At 43.1% G+C, this 19,995-nt stretch overlaps 1 protein-coding gene across 4 annotated transcripts; it reads right to left on the bottom strand.

Annotated features, from left to right (window-relative positions):
• Nucleotides 1–1,981: 1,981 nt before the first annotated feature.
• On the bottom strand, nt 1,982–19,237 carry tiprl (TIP41, TOR signaling pathway regulator-like (S. cerevisiae)). Of its 4 annotated transcripts, XM_063485729.1 has the most exons (13): nt 18,429–18,685; nt 18,045–18,172; nt 17,355–17,534; nt 16,901–17,000; nt 16,693–16,824; nt 16,506–16,601; nt 16,346–16,408; nt 8,450–8,542; nt 7,799–7,975; nt 7,172–7,243; nt 3,679–3,721; nt 2,878–3,007; nt 1,982–2,676 (listed from the first exon to the last, which is right to left on the bottom strand). In XM_063485729.1, the coding sequence occupies exons 1-13, from the start codon at nt 18,501–18,503 to the stop codon at nt 2,550–2,552; spliced, it is 1,416 nt and encodes a 471-aa protein (XP_063341799.1). In that variant the 5' UTR covers nt 18,504–18,685; the 3' UTR covers nt 1,982–2,549. The 4 variants fall into 4 exon arrangements, with proteins under 4 accessions (XP_063341799.1, XP_063341797.1, XP_063341798.1 ...); XM_063485727.1 differs by lacking the exons at nt 1,982–2,676; nt 2,878–3,007; nt 3,679–3,721; ... (2 more) ...; nt 8,450–8,542; nt 18,429–18,685 and adding exons at nt 12,624–13,183; nt 19,131–19,237; XM_063485728.1 differs by lacking the exons at nt 1,982–2,676; nt 2,878–3,007; nt 3,679–3,721; ... (2 more) ...; nt 8,450–8,542; nt 18,429–18,685 and adding exons at nt 12,624–13,183; nt 19,155–19,215.
• Between the last annotated feature and the right edge of the window lie 758 nt (nt 19,238–19,995).

Consider the following 19,995-nt stretch of genomic DNA (forward strand, 5'->3'; position numbering starts at 1 on the left):
AAATATTCAAATTAAATTGGCCCTACTACTACACTCAGTCTGCCTCTATTCTCCTAACTGGAGCTTACTCCAAAATGAAGCAGGTCTTCCAAACATGGGACAACCTCCCAATGTCATTAATAGGCAGAATCCACGCTGTGGAAATCAACATCGTTTCTAAATTCCTTTTCTTGTTCCAGAGACTGTCCCTGTTTCTACCAAATATCTTTTAAGTATAAGTTTTTAAGCAAAGCATTACTTCCTTCCTAGGGCATGGTAACATCTCAACAATAAGTAGAGCAGTACTTCAGTGTGTCAATCTGGTGGAACCAGTACCCAATCCAAGAAGTCTGGATTGGCTCTCTGTTTAAAAGTCCTAACCTCTGATGCTATGGGTCTTTGTGGCAGTACAGAGCTTAGATGGAGCCTGATAGGTGAGGGGATTAGCCCAGTACTGACTGCCTCTGTTATCCAGGTGTCTTCCCTGCCTCCTCTGATAAGAAAAAACAGAGACCTGGGCAGCCTTGCAAGCCTGGTCCTACCAGCCACACCTGTCCTGGCAACTCCCCTCTAGATTGGTGCACTTGGTAACTGATTGGGTTACATTTAGTCGCCTGGAAATAACTCCCAAGGGTCTGTTACTATAAAAGGGCTGGAGTAACCTGTAAGAGCCATTTATACTCATGTAAATTTAACCTAATATCCAAGTGTTTCTTTGAACTCAGTCCACTAAGAAATTAGTCACCGGGAACATCCCTAATTATATATACCAGTCAAAAGTTTGGATACAGCCTCTTATTTAATGTTTTTCTTTCATTTTACTGCCTCTACATTATATATACACACACATGCTAAAGACATCTAATATATGAAGCAAGATTTATAGAATAATGTAGCAAACAAAACATTGATAAATAACTCAGCTGACAGGCCTATTTGACAACTGTTAGAATTCATATTATGGCAAGAACCAATCAGCTAAGTAAAGAGAAACAACAGTCTATCATTACTTTAAGAACTGAAGGTCAGTCAGTTGGAAAACTGCTAAAACATTGAATGTGTCCCCAAGTGGAGTCACAAAAACCATCAAGACTACGATGAAACTGTCTCACATGAGGATCGGCCCAGTAAAGGAAGACCAAGAGTCCCTCTGCTGCTGAGGATACATTCACTCGAGTCACCAGCCTCAGAAATCACAAGTTAGCAGCAGCTCAGATTAGAGCCCAGATAGATGCCACACAGAGCTCCAGCAGCAGACACATCTCTACATGTTCAGAGGAGACTGTGAATCAGGCCTTTATGGTCAAACAGCTGCTAAGAAACCACGAGTAAGGAAAAGCAACATTGAAGGCAAACTGAACCAGCATGGCTACCACAGCATCCTGCAGCCACATGCCATCCCATCATTTATTATTCAACAGGACAATGACCCCAAACACACCTTCAGGCTGTGTGAGGGCTCTGTGACCAAGAAGGAGAGTGATGTCTGTGCCTGATGGCCTGGCCTCCACAGTCACCTGACCTAAACCCAATGGAGATGGTTTGGGATGAGATGGAGCGCAGAGTGAAGGCAAAAAGGCCAACAGGTGCTCAGCATCTCTGGGAACTCCTTCAATTCCACGTGTTCACTCATAGTTTGGATGCATTCAGTGAGAATCTACGATGTAAACAGTCATGAAACTAAAGAAAAAAACATTAAATGAGGTGTGTCCAAAGTTTTGGTAGTGTACCAGCTGGAGAAGATGTGGAGGGTGAAGGTGACGGTGGTCCCAGTGGTGATCGGAGCACTAGGTGCGGTGACTCCCAAGCTAGGCGAGTGGCTCCAGCAGATCCCAGGAACAACATCGGAGATCTCTGTCCAGAAGAGCCCAGTCCTAGGAACAGCTAAGATACTGCGCAGGACCCTCAAGCTCCCAGGCCTCTGGTAGACCCGAGCTTGGAGGATAGACCGCCCACAGCGGCGAGAGCGGAGTTTTTCACATATATATATATGAATGAAACAATCTTAAACCCTTAGCATTATCTTTTATTTCACACCTCACAAAGTGAGAGGACCACACATTACAATTTTACATTTATTTTAATGTCCATCATTGTTCTTTGTACATTTAAAGTATTAAGATTTCGAGTTTCCATCAACACAGCTGAAGGTAGATTTTACTGTTAGAAACATTTAAATGAGTTACAGCAGTGTACTGTGTCACCGTGACAAAAATACATTATAACTATTAGCATCTTTATGGGTTTAGCATTTTACTCAGGGGAAAGGGTCTTGTGTTAAAATGTAATCATATATTTTTACAATAAACCTTATCATAACATGAAAAACATGAACAGGCAGCACACACTGTGCATCTTCACAGCATCATTGTGGCTAGCTTACGCCCCAGTGCTCAAAGGACGGCGCTGTACTTTGGTGAATCTATCTGAGCATTTATACAACGTACAGACCGACCATAGCGCCGACTGAAAGTATAACTGACATCTCGTGGCCTGTATGTGTCTATCCCACCCATGTGGTTAGTTTCTGCTCAAGAACTTGGTACATACTGTGACAACCATCGCTCTGCTCAGAGCACAAGACGAACATGGCCTTTACTGTCCAGCTCAACTAAAGACAGTTGTTGCAGGACCTTCAGCTTAGCATCGCTCACATTCATCTTCAACTGCTTCATCTTCTGCACGCTAAGTGATCCCCTGCAATGGAAATGGATTCACATTTATAAACTGATTCTCTGGCCTAACAGACCACTCAAAACTCTTTAGACTACAGGCTGCTTGTAATCATACATTTATACAGTGACAGCCAATCCAGACTCAACATGTACTCAAGCTTTTTCAGAATGAACCAGTTTACTTTTCCATAGCCTCTCACAATAACAGCTGTTTTTCTCCAACCTGTTACTTTTGCCCAGATGTTGCTGCAGCTGCTGGTAGAACGTATTGAGGTCAGTTAGCTTGATGTTGGAGCGTACGCTCGGGGGGAGCGACTCCAGCATGGCTGCAGTCAGTTCCTCACACTCACTGCCTGGGGACACAATGACAGATCAGACATGGATCATTATTATTTTATTCATCACAGGTTGGGAAATTCTTTAACTTAGTCACGGAGGGAAAGAGGAGTTGAATATACATGTGATTTGAAACTAACCATCTAAAAGCATTTTATTATTTATTAATCTAACATTTGGTGAATAGAGGAAAAGCCTGTAACCACACACAGAGAGGTCTCGAGGACCGGCTCGTTTCATCTGCTGCACAATATTGTCAAAATGCAAACATCCTGTTTCAGGGTGATGCTGAAGAAATGTTCAAAGAAATCATTCAAACCCCCAAACTACCATGAACTGTACCAATGCTGAATATGTGTCCTCATAAATTTTAATATGTGTTACTTTGTTACTCTGAAGGCTATGAACATTTGACGAAATACCAGTGGCTGACCACAAGTGTACCAAGAGGACTTCAAATGATCTTATGAGAGCACTGAGACTCTACAATAATAAAAATCTACAATTTAAAATTGAAGCATTTTAGAAAATCTACATATTCGATTTCAGAGAAACGTTACTACAGTTGAAGCTGTGGGGACCAACATCTGCAACACGCTTTGTTCAGTCCATCCAACAGCTGCAAAGACTTTTCAGCCTGAACCAATCAGCAGACAGGCAGAATGTAACTTGAATGTAACAGACTTACTTTGTGGCTGCTCTTGGTGAGAAGCTGCTACAGCTGAACACACCTGGAAGAAAACATGGAGCAGGTAGCAAGGCAGTGAAACAGGAGCTTCTGACCAAAGGTAAAGCATTGATTCATATTCATCTACATTTATTTTTGTACAGAGTAACAGAATTACCAGGGTCAATATAATCAGTTTTTATTGATCCACAGCATAAACCACTGTGATGGGCTTCAACTCTGTAAAGCTCAAAGATTGTAACATCAAGTTAAACTGAAGGTATAATTTACACATGGCAACAAAAACTTCAGCCAGTGGGAACTTCAAATGTGGGATGAACTGGCGACCAGAGTCCATGTCAGAAAACCATCAAATGAGATAAAGCTGAGAGACTGGGATCGCTTAGCAGACGTGTGTGAGGCGTGCGTTAGGCTGTTATTCAGCAAAAAGGATTTTAGTTCCTATGTGCAAACGATGTCCTCGTTCTGTTTAACAGCACAGAAACATTTTCATACCAATAATTCAATCTTCAGCCGTATTTTACTAAAAGTATCTGCAGCCGTCTGCTGTGTGTAAAAGTATTAAAGTTATGTAACACTTTGTCTACGTCCACACTAGCCCCAGATAAATTTGAAAACAGCGTTTTCGTCTGAAAACGCGTCCACACTAGCGTTTTCACAGAGTTGTGCGTCCACATTGAAACGGCCGAAAACGCTTACGTTCCAGTTCTGCGCATGCGTGAAGCGCAAGAAGATTCGGCCTGCCTCATTTTGTCTGCCGTTCATTTACTTTCCAGCTCTTTGGAACGTCGCGGCAAAATGTTGAGGAAAAGCACCGAGTTTTTAAATGAACTAACAATGAGGTGGAGTTGTTGCTGCGAGTAACACAAAAGTACAAAGTTGCAAAAGCGAGTGAGAGTCAAAGAATTTGAGGAAAAGCTCTCTGGAGCATGTACAGACTGATATTAATCTTTAATAGGGCTGTCAAACAAAACAACTGCTGTATAATGCCCTCCGCTATCTTAGTTTAACTGGTCACATGACTGCATCACATGACTAAAATGTGTCATCGTTTTCAAAAAGGCTCCGGGTTCGCTGTTCACACTGCGACACGAAAACAGCATTTTCAAATGTATCTGCTTTGGAGAGCGTTTTCAAAACGCTGCGTTTTCCTTGAGCAAAAATGCCAACTCAGTGTGGACGGGACGCCAAAACGGAGAGAAAACGATGCGTTTTCGTTTGAAAACGCATTAGTGTGAACATGGCCTTTGATTCTTTACGATTCCACATTTTCAGGCTCCGAGCATCCTTCTGTCGCTATGTTTAAAAAGAGCAAACAAAGAGAGCGCAGCATCGACTGATGTGCACTGGTGAAGTGACAGTCGTGTTTGTGGCAAAGATTAACAAAAAAGGGAAAAAGAAGAAGCTGCGGGTGGGGAGCAGTGCTATGCTATAAGACCACATACTGTGAATATTACAGGTGGACTGGGGGATCACTGGCGGCCATGAAGCCACTATCAGGTTTTAAATGTGAAATGAGGAGCCTGCACCGAGACCAGCAGGAAATAAATCTAAGAATAATAATAATGATGACACATTGGTTCTTACCCCCTGAGAAAGCGCCTCCTTGGTTTTCCATTGAAAGTACTGCTTGCTCGCCATTTACACCATTATATAGCTTATCAACTAATCTGTCCCCCCACATCCAATCACATCCGGTATTTTCTCATTTGAAAGAAGTATGGAAAAGAATGTCCAAATTATTCAAATTTGATCCATATCTTAACCAATCTGCTGGCATTTGGTATAATCCCAAACTTTCTATTGCTAAACTACCCTTCTTTTGGAAGCTCTGGTTTCAGAGAGGTATAACAGTTTATACCTCGTGTGTGAATGTGTGCGTGAATGGGTGGATGACTGAACGTGTAAAGCGCTTTGGGGTCCTTAGGGACTGGTAAAGCGCTATACAAACACAGGCCATTTACCATTTAACAGTTTTGGGGGATCTTTACGAAAACAGTACATTTAAATCATTTGGAAAACTTGCAGAAGAATTTGATTTACCTAGGCAGGAATTTTGGAAATACCTGCAACTAAGACACTTGATGGCCAATACATTTGGTTCATTCGCAAAGTTCCCTTTAAGCTGCGACTTTCTGGAGGAAATAAAAAAAACCTTTGGGCGTGGACAAGAGGCATCAGCTTATTACAAAATGCTTTTATTAGCTTCTGATCCTAACACACTGTCCCTCAAAAGAACGTGGGAAATGGACTTAAGTCTCAGCTTTACAGTGGAGGAATGGAATGGCATTCTCAGGAATCTGAAAAAAATGTCACGCGAATTGCGTTCAAGATTGGTCCAATTTAAGATTTTAAATAGAGTATACCGGACACCCTCACGGTTGCATAGGGTGGGTCTAGCGACTGACGATGCCTGCTGGAAGTGCCAGCAGGGAAGTGGCACACTCTTACATCTGCTTTGGGGGTGCTCCAAAGTCCAAGATTATTGGACTCATATTCACACTGTAGTAGAGAAGGTGGTAGGTCAAAGGGTCCCATTTATGAACAGCCTTTATGTATTAGGAGACCCTTTAGCTTTGAGTCACTTACCCTCTCCTCTTGCTCATTGGGTACAAACGGCTATTATGCTAGGGAGGAAGCTGCTGGTGAAAGAGTGGAAGGTCTCATCGACTCCTACCTTCTCTCAGTGGTATACCTCTTTGGGACAAGTGGCAGCTTACGAAAAATTATCATATAGACTGCTGAATAGACTGGACGATTATAATGATAAGTGGGCTAACTACTTTTTACATACAGGTCAGTGACATATCCGGCTAGTAGTTAGTAGTTAAGGTCGGACTAAATAGGATAGCTGTAATTGGGTCTATGTGAAATATTGGCATCAGTGTGTATTTAGGTTGTTGTTGTTTTTTTGGATGGAAATATGCATTGTTACTGGGAATGTCCATCCTGTTATCTTCTGGGTTTTTTTTTTAAATATTAAAATCTAATAAAGTTTGAGTCATAAAAAAATAATGATGATGATGATGAATGTACACAGTCCAGGTTGGAAGCAGAGACGTTCTGTGGCTCACTGTGAGAGGAGAAGGGCTGGGATTACATCCTTCTTACTCCTTACTGACATGTAAACTCATGTAATTTATTTAAAATGATACATCGTGGGACAAATTCAATGGCATATGCTGCTGGCACCACTGTGGATGATGGTGCAGCTACCACTGCTGTACTTAGTTTGACTTTTTCTCTCTTGGCTCCACATCTCTCTACACTAAACTCTGTTCTGCACGGCTCACAGTGAGGAGATGTGATAGGGCAGTGTCAGTAATGAAAATGAACAAAGGGCTTGTTGCTCAGCGGCCCTTCAATCGACCCACTGGCCTCCCGGGCCAGTCCAGCCCTGGCTCCTCCTGTTAAGCTCCCACTGAGTCAAACCAAGCATATGCTTCTAGTCCACTATCAAAGAAGTGCCGTCTAAAGGTTTCGTGCTGCTTACCTCAGCTGTGGTGCGACTGACAGCACTTAGCAGTGCTACAGACTCTCGCTCTGACTCTGTCAGTGTCCCAACCTGCAGAGACACCAACAAGGAAACACAGCAGATCCTGAATGGAAGCTTCAAAGAGAATTCAGGAGAAATGTCGATCTGCACGATAACCACAAACTGCAGCAGGATGGAGGTGTGTGCACAAAGCCGTGAACAATATGCACAATTAATGTGATTAAATGTCATTAGGCCTGCTTTCCAAAAATGTTATGGATATAACTGCAGTAGCTGCACAGTGTTTCGAGTCTGCTGCAGCTTGCTAACTGTGATTAAACCAATGAAAAGAAAACACCACACCTAGGACACGTCAAAGCGCTCTCTGCAGTCTCTGTGTGTGTGTTCAACATTGATGCTTTCTTGGGCCAAGCGCAGGTACTCTGGGACAGGAAGACCAGTTTAAACTTTGAATTAGCACTTCAAGTGCTCTCACGCCTTCCTCACTTCATCGCCAAGTTCACCACAACGTATCTTTGCACATTTTCCCTTTGATTAGATGGTTAATCAAATCTGACCTCCCACAGCAGCAGTACTTGTATCAGTGAGCTATGTTAAACAGTCATAAAGTGTCAGTCTACTTACCTCCATATCAGTGGTCTGTTCAAAGTGTTGCAGCAGCTCCATGACGCCGCTGAGGTTGTTTCTGATCGAGTCTACAGACTCCTTCTGTGCACTCGTGAGCTCCTTCACCTGCGAGCACAGGGCTGAGTGTTTGGACTTTATAGACTTCAGGTTCTCCAGCACCACTGCCAGGTTGTTCTACAAGCACATGGTCAATCATCAGCCCACAGACTACATGCTCAGGTGTGTACCTGATTTTCTCTTATTGCCTTTCTGCAAACATAAAATGTTCTGCCTCATGCATCACTCGTATCACTGAGTGACAAAGTGTTTTTCCCACTGGAAGCGCTGCGTCCAGGTGAACTGAATGATAGTTCTGGGATTTCCTTCCCTCTTCTATGTCTTATTACATGTACTGGTTGGTACGGTTATAACTATTAGCATCTTTATGGGTATAGGCCGGTTCATCTTACTTTCATTTTAGTTGGAGTTTGTTCTTCTGTGTATCCTGATGACATCATGTTTTTTTTTAACAAAAGACAAATAATACACAACTTACACAACTTCCAAGCACAAAGGCCTCAGTGTTAGCGGCCAGTAATTCACAAAGGGCTCTTTGATTTTCTCTAGATCTGCCTGCAGATGATGGGAGAAATGTCATCTGTTAGTCACCTCAGCTGGACATCCATTTTCTGCACTGCTGTTGATGAAGTCCAGCTTCAACCGCTTCTCAATGTAATCCAGGTCTGCCTCTGCCTTCAGAAACTGCAAAGACAAGGTGCGTCACATTGTGAACTTCCTGCACCATGTTCGGATTTGTGATGTTTGACTCCACATGCCTGGTGGAATCACACTTACAGCTCATTGCTTTATGTGAACCTCATTATGTTACACTATATGAAGTGCAGCGCCTATGTTCCTGTTCCAGGACAGAGTGTGTACTAGGCAGCAGGACTTTGGCGTATCCAGGTAACTTCAGGATTAAACTGGGGTCTTCTGTACCACTGGGTGGAAATCACCAAGAAACGTTCCAGATCAGAGATCAACAGGTATGAACTCACCACCTACTGACCAATGCATTCTCAGGACACAGAGACACAAGGCTGCAAAGGTCTGGACATGTGCAGAGGAGGGACAGTGGATAAAGATGGTCTATGGTCCAGCAGACCCCAGACAACATCAGCCACTGTAGGGGGCCAGGGGTTCAAGTTTCTGATTTGATGAGTGGTTCAGAGAGCAACATCGGCTGGAGGTTCAGCACAGTCACTGCTGCTACCCTGACAGCTGCACAGCTGCAGCCACATCGGAGCGAACTTAAGAAGGAAGTCGTCTGATTCGTTGTTTAGAGAGCACAAATGTGTAGATTACTCCAGCTTGAGCAGAAGTAAGCATCGATGTGCGTGCACACACACACACACACACACACACTATTATTTTAAATATTGTTCTTGTATTACAAGTTAATATTTGTATTTAGACTTATTTTCAATGGCTGTATTTACATTTGGATTACAGATAAGTAATTATCTGATATCAACTTTATTCCAGCTGTGAGGTAAATAAAGTGCATCTTCTCTTTAATGCATTTATTGAAGAGGTGGTCACAGAGGTGGTCCTTGCAGTTTTCAGATGCTTTGACAATACTATTGCACTACTAGTTGTCTGATACAGTAGTGCAATGAAGTCAGAGCATCTGCCAACAGCTCGAGGTTCACACACGGTAAACTTTGCCTGGGCTTTGCACTAGTCCCAGGATTGCACAACCTGTACAGACGGTCAGCAGCACAGACAGAGTTCAGCTACAGGCTGCACATCCTCCCTTTTCCCTTCTGCAATAAGAGTTACGGGGAAGTAAGCACGCTTGGCTTTGGCACCGTGAGACTTGATGCACTGAGCCATGTGCAGGAGACAGCTGGTGTTTGAGACGGTCTCGACAAACAAACAATCTGCGAATAAAAGTCCTAAAACAACAGAGCGATGCTACACTTGGTCCCGCTGCGGACTGCTTGCTCCGAGTTGCTCTGTGACGTTCGAGTGGCGGCGATGTTAAAACTAGCCGAGCTCCTTCGCGGTCCTGCGGTATTTGATGGGCCTGACTTTGGATTGTTTCTTAGCAGAGAACCGTGAGTCGCCTGCTGTGAGCGGCACACCGTGTACAAAGCTACGATCAATAGCGGTTCAACAGCGAAAAGATACAGTCGGGAAAAGGAGTTTGACGCTGTGCTTACCATCGCCTCAAGCTTTTCAACTGTTGTCTCCATGTTGAACAGTTTTCAGCCTGAACGTGGGCGCTGTGATTGGCCAGCTGTCAGGAAGGAAGAAAGCTGATTGGACGTGTGTCCGAGCCGAGAGCTGTGCGCCATATTACTCCCAGTCTGATTCTGTGTTTGGCGCCCCCCTCTGGCTTGGAGTGAGATGAGTCCTGCTGAAACATTTTAGGATCTTCCTGAGAGTTACAGACACGTCGAACCGACCCCCTCTCTCATTTCTCTTTCTCGCACTATATTAAATAAATAACCTGGTGCGTTATGTTCTTCTTTCCATAATCTTCACATTTTCAGGTATTATGCCTTCCAGTCATGTACATAGCAAACATTTTGAATTTACACCTTTTCTCACCGCTTTGTTTGGGCTGTGAGAGGAAGCCAAAGCACCCAGAGAGAACACACACAGACACGGGAGAACATGGGAGCCGGGTCACATGGAGGATTCAAACTCAGGGCGCTCCTCCCGCCAAGCAACGGAGCAAACCACTGTTCCGCTGTACTGCACAGGGTGTGTTATAGTATGTGGAAAATCAAAAATAAACACATTTAAAAATGAGATGTTGGTGTAGGACATAGCTGAATCAGATATGGTTGTTAGGGCCAAGAAAAATGGCAGCTGTGACCACGGGTATCGCCATCTGGTGGCCTTCAGATAGAATGCAGGTTTTTAGCTGCTGCATCGACTTCATTTCATTGACTTGAAGCCATGCTAATGTTTGATACCGTCTACACTTGGCTGCAGTGTACTGTACTACGTGTTCATTATAAAACATTTCTCCCTGGGATTACATACTTGAACTGTGATTAATATTTATTGTAAAAAAAAAAAATACAAAAAAACGCACCTAATTAATCATATTTCAGTAACAGACACATGATGTATAGACCACGCAATGTCAGAGGTCTCAAAACTGTTATACTGATGTTATCTGCACATTTAATGAACACCTACCTGTCTGTAGTCTCATTCATGAACATTATTAGCTGTCTTTTAACATTGGATCTACACATCCACACAACAGGTTAGATATTAAAATGATTTTTTTTATTTTCATGGACTTCCAAAAGTTTTGTATTTTTGGAAGCGACTTGAAACAAGTCTTCAGGATATTCACAACATCCCGAGCCAGACACTAAGCATCTACTTCTTGTGGGAAACACATTTTTCCTCATTAATATAGAGAAAGAACACAGCAACAATGGGAGAGAGTAGGTAACAATGAACGACATTCAGAGGTGGTGTGCAAACAGCTGTGAGTGAAATGAAGGAGGTAAAGAGGAAATGCTCAGTGATTGGTAGGAAGTCCACAGCAGTCTGAGACTACAGTAGTGTAACTAAGGGGAGGTTCAGGGTCACCTGTTCTAGACCTTACTATAGGATTGATCAAAATCAACAACCAGTGATCAATGGCCATGAGTACCATTCACAGAGAGTTGGGGAATGGCTGCAATCACAGCACTGTAAGATGGTGACAGATGTACCCTTAGGCCCCCTCCTTGATTCAGAGATGGTCTCTCCTGATGACACCCAGTTTGTGCTCCAGTGGATGATGAGAGTCAAACCTTAGATACTGATCCGTATGTGTAGGTTTACGGTACACGTCAGCTTTTTAGATGTCCCCCATTACTGATGGAAATCTCACAGTCTAAGAAGGCTAACCTGCCACTTTTCATAGCCTCCCTGGTGAATTTGATGTGTCGGTCCACCGAGTTAATGTGATCCGTGAAGTGTGGTACGTCCTGAGATTTGATTTTCACCCAGGTCTCATCCACATACCTGAAACAATGGCTTGGTGGTGTTCCAGGGTAGGATAGCAAAGCCCTCTTTTCCACTTCTTCCATGTACAAATTGGCCACGATGGGTGAAACTGGGGAGCCCATGGCACACCCATGTTTCTGCCTGTAGAACTGACCCTTGTATGTGAAGTAGGTGGAATGAAGACACAGTTCAAACACACTTGGTCGATGCTGAGAGCGGTCCTGTTGCTGAGGTTGGGGTCATCCTGTCATCTCTTACGGACTACCTCCAACGCTTCAGTGAAGAGAGATGTGAAGCCTGACCTTGAAAGTTGAGCAGATGTCTGTCTCCTGAGTCTGATCTGGGAGCTGCATCCACAGGTGGTGGGTACTGTAACAGGCCTTTTAGAAAACTTCAGGTACCACCAATCCTCTGGCAGAGGTTTACTGGAACAACACGCTCTTAAAAATATGACGCACTCACATCATCACACACGACTCTGTATATTTTGTCAGTGCAAGAGTGGAGCTCCCAACTCTCTTTCATGGTTGTTATACACACTCAGGGAATTCTTGCTGGATAATGACGATTATGTTTGTTATAGATTACATTATTTAATGTAATAACAATTCCTATTTTAAACCTTTTTTGTGCAATATTATTACTGCCATTATGCTATTATTACAAAACACCATCATCACATGTTCTCATTGTTCACCTGGTGAGGCTCAAAGTGCTCCCAGCTGGAGTCCAACCGGAATGCTGTCTGATAGAGGGAGTGATTTAAAAATGTTGATACTGTTTTGTCAGGAAAGAACAATCGACCACACACAAAGCAACGTAGTTACTACACAAACAAAATTTATGTGGCCATATGGGAGACATTTGAATCTGAAGGTGCTTCAGACATAAAGGAAAAATACACTTCTTCACCTTCAGCAGGGATATTTACACAAACTGTTGATTTTGAATTTGGAAAATACAGGATTTGTTTGTTTTGTTTTGTACCAATGAACTAATATTAGAAACAGTTATTCTACAATGCTTTATGTTACAAAGCAAGTCTCATAATAAGAAATATCAAATATTAACAAAACAGGAAGCAGATTCTAGTTTTAAGGGCAAACTATATGAAAAAAGTTGTTCCTGTACAGATAATTGTAAGAGCAGTCGTGGCTTTGTGTTGGTGTGAGATAAAGGAACAGTTTAAGACTAATATTTCTGTTTGTCACTATGCAGAACAGTTAGTGCGGATCTTTCACTATACTGTCACTCAATGACTTTATTATCAGCTGTGTGAGTCTGCAGCACAGGAAGCTCCAGCTTCTCACACTCGGTCATCTTCAGGGTTAAGTACTGGGCCACCTCATTGGGATCGGTGAACAGTGGAGCCGGAACATTCTGAAGAGGAGAAAACAACGAAACTGAAGAACTAATCTGGAGTCAAAATAAAAATATAACCACATATTAAAGTAAAAATACATCTGAATATTCATATAAAAAACAACAAATAATAATGTATGGTAAAATATTTCAGAATCACCCATGAAAAACAAAAATCCTAAATGCTGTATAAACAGCATCATGAACGTGTGATAGTGCCAAGCAGCACAGTCAGCATGTTAGTGCGAGCAGTGCTGGTGCTGCTTCAGACAACGCGAGTACACTGAGCTCACCACAGCTCCCTGACAGCTCCCAGCTTCCTCTGCAAACACACTGCTAACATGCTGTGGTTCTTCTTCTGCACACTGACATCTCGTCCCAGGACGGGCACAGGCAGCTGTCTGAAGCTGGTTTCATTATTATTATTGTTGTTATACAGTTTTAGTACATTTACATCGTCACCCTTAGCCCTCTACGACATGAATTTAACTGTTTTGTTCTGATTTTTTTTTTTTTTAGAATTAAATATTTCATCCTACATTTTGATAGCTTAGAGCGTCCTCTACTGATACATCAGCCAACAAGTATCCACAGGTAAGCCAGCGGTCTGAGAGCGATGTGCTCTGTCAGGATAATAACTGTGAGGTGTTGAGGATGTGGCTGAACAGACTTTGAACATGAGAAGGATTTTAAATTCAAGTCTGAATTTATCAGGGAGCCAATGAAGAGAAGCTAATAATCTCTTTGCAGTGCCAGTGGGCGGGGCTTTGAGTCAACCGAAGGCTTTTCAGGTCATGTTTTGGACATCCTGATAATAATGAACCAGTTTTTTAGCAGCACTCTGACTCAGGATGTTTCTAACTTTAATGACATTGCACAAATGAATCAGGCTAGCTCTACATATTTGTTGAATGTACACTGACTCCATATTCCTCACAGTTTTATTGGAGACAAAGGTGAGGCCATCTGAGCCAAGTTTCAGGTTGGACATCAACTTTTAACATTTTTAGGACCAAGTATAATATTCCTCTTTTGGAGATGATGAGTCAACTCTTTGATAACTTCTCTTTCAAAAAGTCTATAATGAAGATGAGAAATCAGTCTATAATTAGCCAAGGCAGCTGGATCAAGTAAGGGTTGGAAGTCCGTGGTATGTAACCTGTTAATAAAGACAGATTCATCCTGTTAAAACCCGAAGCATTAATTCATGGGGAAACAGATGGACACCATCTGTCCAGGTTTTCCCACAAAGTTTGCCAATAAAACCCACATTGTTTTTCTGGACACCGCTCAGACAGGAGAACACTACTAGTCCAGGTGGAGAGGGGACCACAGAAAGCTTCAGAGTCTGACACCTTTTAAGCAAAATTACCATCGACACAATATTGGTAAATGGACTGATTCTTATATAGCACCACACCAAAGGCGATCTATACAACATGCTTTATTCACCCATTCATATCGTTCTATGCTGTTTCCATCTAAGCAGCAGAACAGACTTCACCAACTTCACGAGGACATGACGTACTCTAGGGGGCGCTGTGTTCGCTGCCCAGGACCGAGGAGCCTGATTGGCAAGTTTACCCTGAAGGACATCCATGGAGGACATCGTTTAGCATGTCTGGTTTGGTGGTGGGTCAGTGATGGTCTACGGAGGCATATCCATGGATACCCACCCTCACCTGACCCCAATCCAACCGAACACCTCAGGGACATCATAGTTCCGGTTGCACCTCGGACTGTCCAGGAGCTCGGTCCAGATCTGTGAGAAGAGCTGCTAGTGCACCGGAGGAGCATGGTCCCATGTTGTCAGGCATGCATGTGGCGGCATAAACACTACTGAGGCCCATTCTGGCAGCAAGCACTAGCCTGGTGCACATTTTTGTTCACTTTGATTTTCAGCTTGTCTTTGAATTCAGCTCTGTGATTTTTTTCATTTCAGTCAAATGTTGTGGTATCCTTCCTTTTCTAACACATTAACCAGTCCAGTCAGTAGATTATAATTTTTTAAAGCTCAATGAGGATAAAACTGAAATCCTCCTTATTGGCACCAAATCCAACCTTTCGAAGGCGAACCGTTTCTCACTCACCATCGAAAACTCCACAGTTTTCCCTTCTCCTCAGGTTAAGAGCCTTGGTGTCATCCTAGACAGTTCACTGTCCTATAAATCTCACATCAATAATCTCACCTGCCTATTTCCATCTATGCAACATTAACAGATTATGTCTTTCTCTCCCCACCCAGTCTACATCCACAGTCTCGTTACCTCCCACCTTGACTATTGTAATTCTCTCTTACATGGTCTCCCCCCAAAATCCCTCCATCAGCTTCAACTGGTTCAAAACTCTGCTGCCTGCATTATTACCAGGCAGATTATTACCAGAACCCCCTCCTACCAGCACATCACCCCTGTTCTTCAGGAACTGGCTCCCAGTGAAATTCCGAATAATATACAAACTTCTTCTGCTCACCTTCAAGGCCATTCATAACCTTGCTCCTTTTTACCTTTCTGACCTGTTAAGCACTGCCCCTTCACTTCGATCTTCTTTTTCTATCCAGCTTGCTGTGCCTTCCTTCCGCCTCACCACCATGGGAAGCAGAGCTGTCAGCTGCTCTGCTCCCAGGCTGAGGAACTCTCTTCCCCCACATATAAGAAACACTTTATTTCAACTCAAAATCCATCTGTTCAAATCTGCATATTCACTGTGAACCTAATGTTTGTTAATTTTATCTTGTGCTTTTTTGTTTTTATTGTTCTTCATCTTGTTATTGATCTATTATGTGTTTTACTCTTTGTTAAGTGTCCTTGGGTGTCTTGAAAGGCGCTTTTAAAATGTATTATTATTATTACTGTTAGATATCCAACCCCACTGAGATCTGATGTGTGCCAGTCTATAAATGCTACAGATTTCTTTATAAGCTGGATCTTCAGATATAAAGTTCTCCTTTGAACAAACAAACATTTCTGTAAACATCTCATCACAAGAACAGACACAGTTATTAACAAATCCAAAATGAGTCTGTGCTAGAATAAAGTGCCAGACGACGTTCAAACTCACACAAAGCCTTTCATGAACATGAAAATATTCGGACTCTGCTTTGGATCGAAGAAGCCAGTAAGTGGAAATAAATAACAGAATAACACTGTAAAAGAATCACAGCTCTGTGTCACTGCTCACCTTCAGCTCTGAGATTTTGCTTTCCCTCGTAGTGAACTCTCGCAGCATGTAATCCTTCCCAGCCTGAAACCAAACGTTACATCACATGAGTCACTTTGAAGTCTGTCACCTGCCCGTGATGAAATCTGGCAGCACACTCTCAGGTGATGAAACAACTTACCTCGTGATATAGTCGAGTATCATTTATTCTAATCAGCACTCCGTCCACTCGCAGGAAGAAACGCATCAACAGGAAGAAGCTGGTAGGCATCACTCGCTGCATCAATAAGAAACATCATCATCATCAGTGTTAAATCTGCGGCTCATTTGGATTTGGCAGTCCCACAGGACAGGAAGACGGCACTCACAATTTTGACGCTAAGCATAGAGACTCCATGGTCGTGCAGCTCATCTTCAAACAGCAGCACCTCATCAAAGAACATGATGTGTTCCCGAGCCTTAAGCTTCTCCATGTCAATACGCTCGGCAGTCTCAGACACCTTCACACAAAAAACCTCACATCACTTTCTTACAAACCTGTGACTGTAAAGAGTGAACAGTGTCAAACCTGCCTACCTTTATCTGCATGCTTTCTCCTGTCAGAGTCCCTCTGTAGTCTGTGGTGTAAGTCCAGTCATAAGGTCGGATCACATCTTTAGAGTGTTCAGAATCAGCTCTGGAAGGGGAAATCATCCAAGATGTTTACTACAGTGCAATCGTCTCCTAATAGCTCAGTACAGCCAGTGTAGCCCTGAGCCTATACTACACCTTTAGCTTTAGCTGAGAGAATGAACGCACCACACTCATTCTTTGTTCTCTAGGGTATGACTGAAACACCAAGACCTGTCAAATACATTGGACAGTAGCTGACAGTCAGAAAATTGGTGCAACGCAGCGGTGCCGCAGAAAATCTGCCACAGAACGCCGCAGACAGACACGGCAGCACGCTGATTCCCAAGTGCTGGTCTAAAAGTGGGTTTTATCCAAGCAGAGAAGATTATCTGACAGAAGCTAACAGTGAGCGTCTTACCTGCTCTCCTGCCATTCCTGAGCACACGCCACCTTGACGCTATCCTCCATGTTGCTGACTCTCTTCAGGGCATCAACAGCATTGAATTCAATCCCGTAACCGTCCGTGTGTTGGATGCGCAGTATGTTGTCTCCAAACAACATCTCTGGAAGAGAAGGCATGTTCATGTCTTCTGCTAGCCTGGAAAGTCAAACAGTGAAGACTGATATCAATCAGGTTTTCTCATCTGTTCTAGTCGTTTTTGGAGGATTCAAAACATCAGAAACAAATCCAGCGACTCAGCATTCTGCACTGATGTCTCTGCAGAAACAGTGAAATGCGTTTTCGAAACAGCTGTGGAGTGAAAAGGAGTTCAAGCAGCGCCTGCAACAATATTAGTTTGTTTTCTTTACCGTGTCGCGGCTGCTTCTTTCAGTGACTACATTATTCATTTATGGTTATTTCTATTTTTCCGCCGTGTGATGACATCACAGCGAGAACATGTGATGATACTCGGTGCGTTGCTGTCCGATGAAGAGGACGTGTTACAGCTTTTGTGATGCAATAAACAGGCAAAAACAGCTGATCATGTAAACACGACTCATGTGGACACACACAGACTCTACTGTTTGGTACTCTGACAGTCAGCCTGGTTACATAGGCTGGACCCAACACAGCTTAGATGATATTAAAATGTGACAAATATCTCACCGTTCAATGTCTTTGGACTTCATGATGTGGTTTTTGGAAGCAGTCACTTTCCATGGTCCAAAGTTGAAGTCCTGCTTACTGCTCTTGAAACCATGTGACATCATCATGGACAGAGAGGCCAGCATCAACTGCAAGACAAACATCAGCAGGTTTGTCCAAACAGAACGCACTAACAGGTGGACAGTATCTGCTGTTCAGAGCTTATGGTGTGTTTGTCTGTTTAAATACGATGACTTTGTAGTTCTCATGTGTTGTCTTTGTTAGAGACCAAATCTGGCAAGGACACAGTGAGCTCCTTCCACAAATGCAAAATTCCTTTCCAGACATTTTCACTAAAAGGGTGATTTAGTGGCTGTAGCTGGTCCCAAAGTTGAAACCACTCACAGGAGTAGTTGTGGAAATTTCGACTGTGGGAAACCCGCTGATGATTTGCAGAAGTGGCCCACAGATGCTGACCATCCAAATGATCCCCGGTCAGGGTTTTCAAAGCTGCTCAAACGTGGGCACCGGGACAGAAGAGAAGCATTGTGCCAGTGAAGAGCTGTGACTACAGTTTGGTCAGGGTCAGCTCCGTGCCCGCCAGCTGCTGCACAACAATCTGAGAACATCACTGTGCGCAGTGCATTTTGCTAAAGATGATAATAATCCCAAATAACAGAGACATTCGAGGTAAAAAAAAAAAAAAAAAGAAAAAGAAAAGAAAAAAAAGGAAATTCCCGCCAGGAAAAGCGTGCAACATTTAGTTATTCCTGGTCGGTTTGTAGGAATAACTAAATGTTGGTCAGGCCGTCAGCAGCTTTAATATGAGTGAACATACCGAATCTGTGACTCGTATTATTATAAACTTGTACGATCTACACACTTAAAGTAGCTCAGGCTCGGTTCACGCACAGCGTGTTCGCCGTGTTACATGTTCATTTATGAAACAAATATTAGCACAAAGGCTCGCTGGACGTTTGTTTCCCTGCGCTGACTCAATGTTCGCTCAGGCAGCTCCAAATGCTTCGTCCCAGTTTACGGTGTGAACGTAAAGCTCTGCGGTCAAACACACAGGCTGTACACAAACACACAAACACATTCATTTACCTTGATGTTGTTGTCGAGCGTTACCTGTCATTGGAGGCTGCCGGGTACGCCAGTGAAATCTGCCCGGTGATGTTTGTGACGCTCGCACTTTGGTTCCACTTTCAAACCTTAAAAAAAAAGATAGATAACAATCATTCTTCAGTGTTTGTGGGTGAACACGAATTCAGTGGTTATCTCACAGTGTTTCACTAACATAAAACATTTTGAAATAAATTCGGAGAGTTAATCGTCTGTTTTTAGGACTGCGGCTGTTGATCTTACTGTTGGTCGGTTTCAGCCCATCCCTCCTTCCTCTGGTCTCCTGGCCCCAGCCTCCTCCTTTGTCCTCGGTCAAAAACAGCCATGCCTTATTCAGCACTGAAATCTTAACGATGATATGCATGCTCGATTTGCAAAACATTTCATCCTGATGCAGTCCTCTGCATTTATGCAGGTGTGGAGCCAGCACTAAGAGTACACTGACCTGTGGCTGGAGTGTGATTTATGACGGGGACCCATAAAATCAAACTCTAGCTTTGCTTCAGAGTAAAGCTAAAGGTCCAAAACTCGGGTTGAATTTACTTGGCTTCTTATATTATATGAATGTGGTTGATCTGTTGGAGGCCTGTTGGATTATTAGCTGCAATAATAATAATGATGTGCCGATGATACTGCAGGATGGTTGGTCAAAAGCCTAAAGGATCTAAGAGGTGATACAAAGAACAATTAGAAGGAAACTATTGCTTTGTGTAGGTTGGAAGAAGTACTGGGTGAATAATCCAGGTCCCTGTAGGCAGAGCTGCTGAGGAGAAACATGATAGTGAACTATATGAAACTGCCTTTGACTTTAAAAGTCCGTTAGTATAGTATCATTTGGTCACAATGA

The sequence above is a fragment of the Pelmatolapia mariae genome, linkage group LG10_11 (genome assembly GCF_036321145.2).
Source record: "Pelmatolapia mariae isolate MD_Pm_ZW linkage group LG10_11, Pm_UMD_F_2, whole genome shotgun sequence".
NCBI lineage: Eukaryota > Metazoa > Chordata > Actinopteri > Cichliformes > Cichlidae > Pelmatolapia > Pelmatolapia mariae.

What these genes read in the sequence shown, in the direction of transcription:
- tiprl (XM_063485729.1), bottom strand. Translation starts at nt 18,503, where the DNA reads ATGGTCAGCATCTGTGGGCCACTTCTGCAAATCATCAGCGGGTTTCCC. An exon ending in CAGGAATGGCAGGAGAGCAG is followed by an intron (nt 17,001 to 17,354) that starts GTAAGACGCTCA and finishes TTCCCCTTCCAG; the next exon opens with AGCTGATTCTGAACACTCTA. An exon ending in AAAATGGATGTCCAGCTGAG is followed by an intron (nt 7,976 to 8,449) that starts GTGACTAACAGA and finishes ATGTGCTTGTAG; the next exon opens with AACAACCTGGCAGTGGTGCT.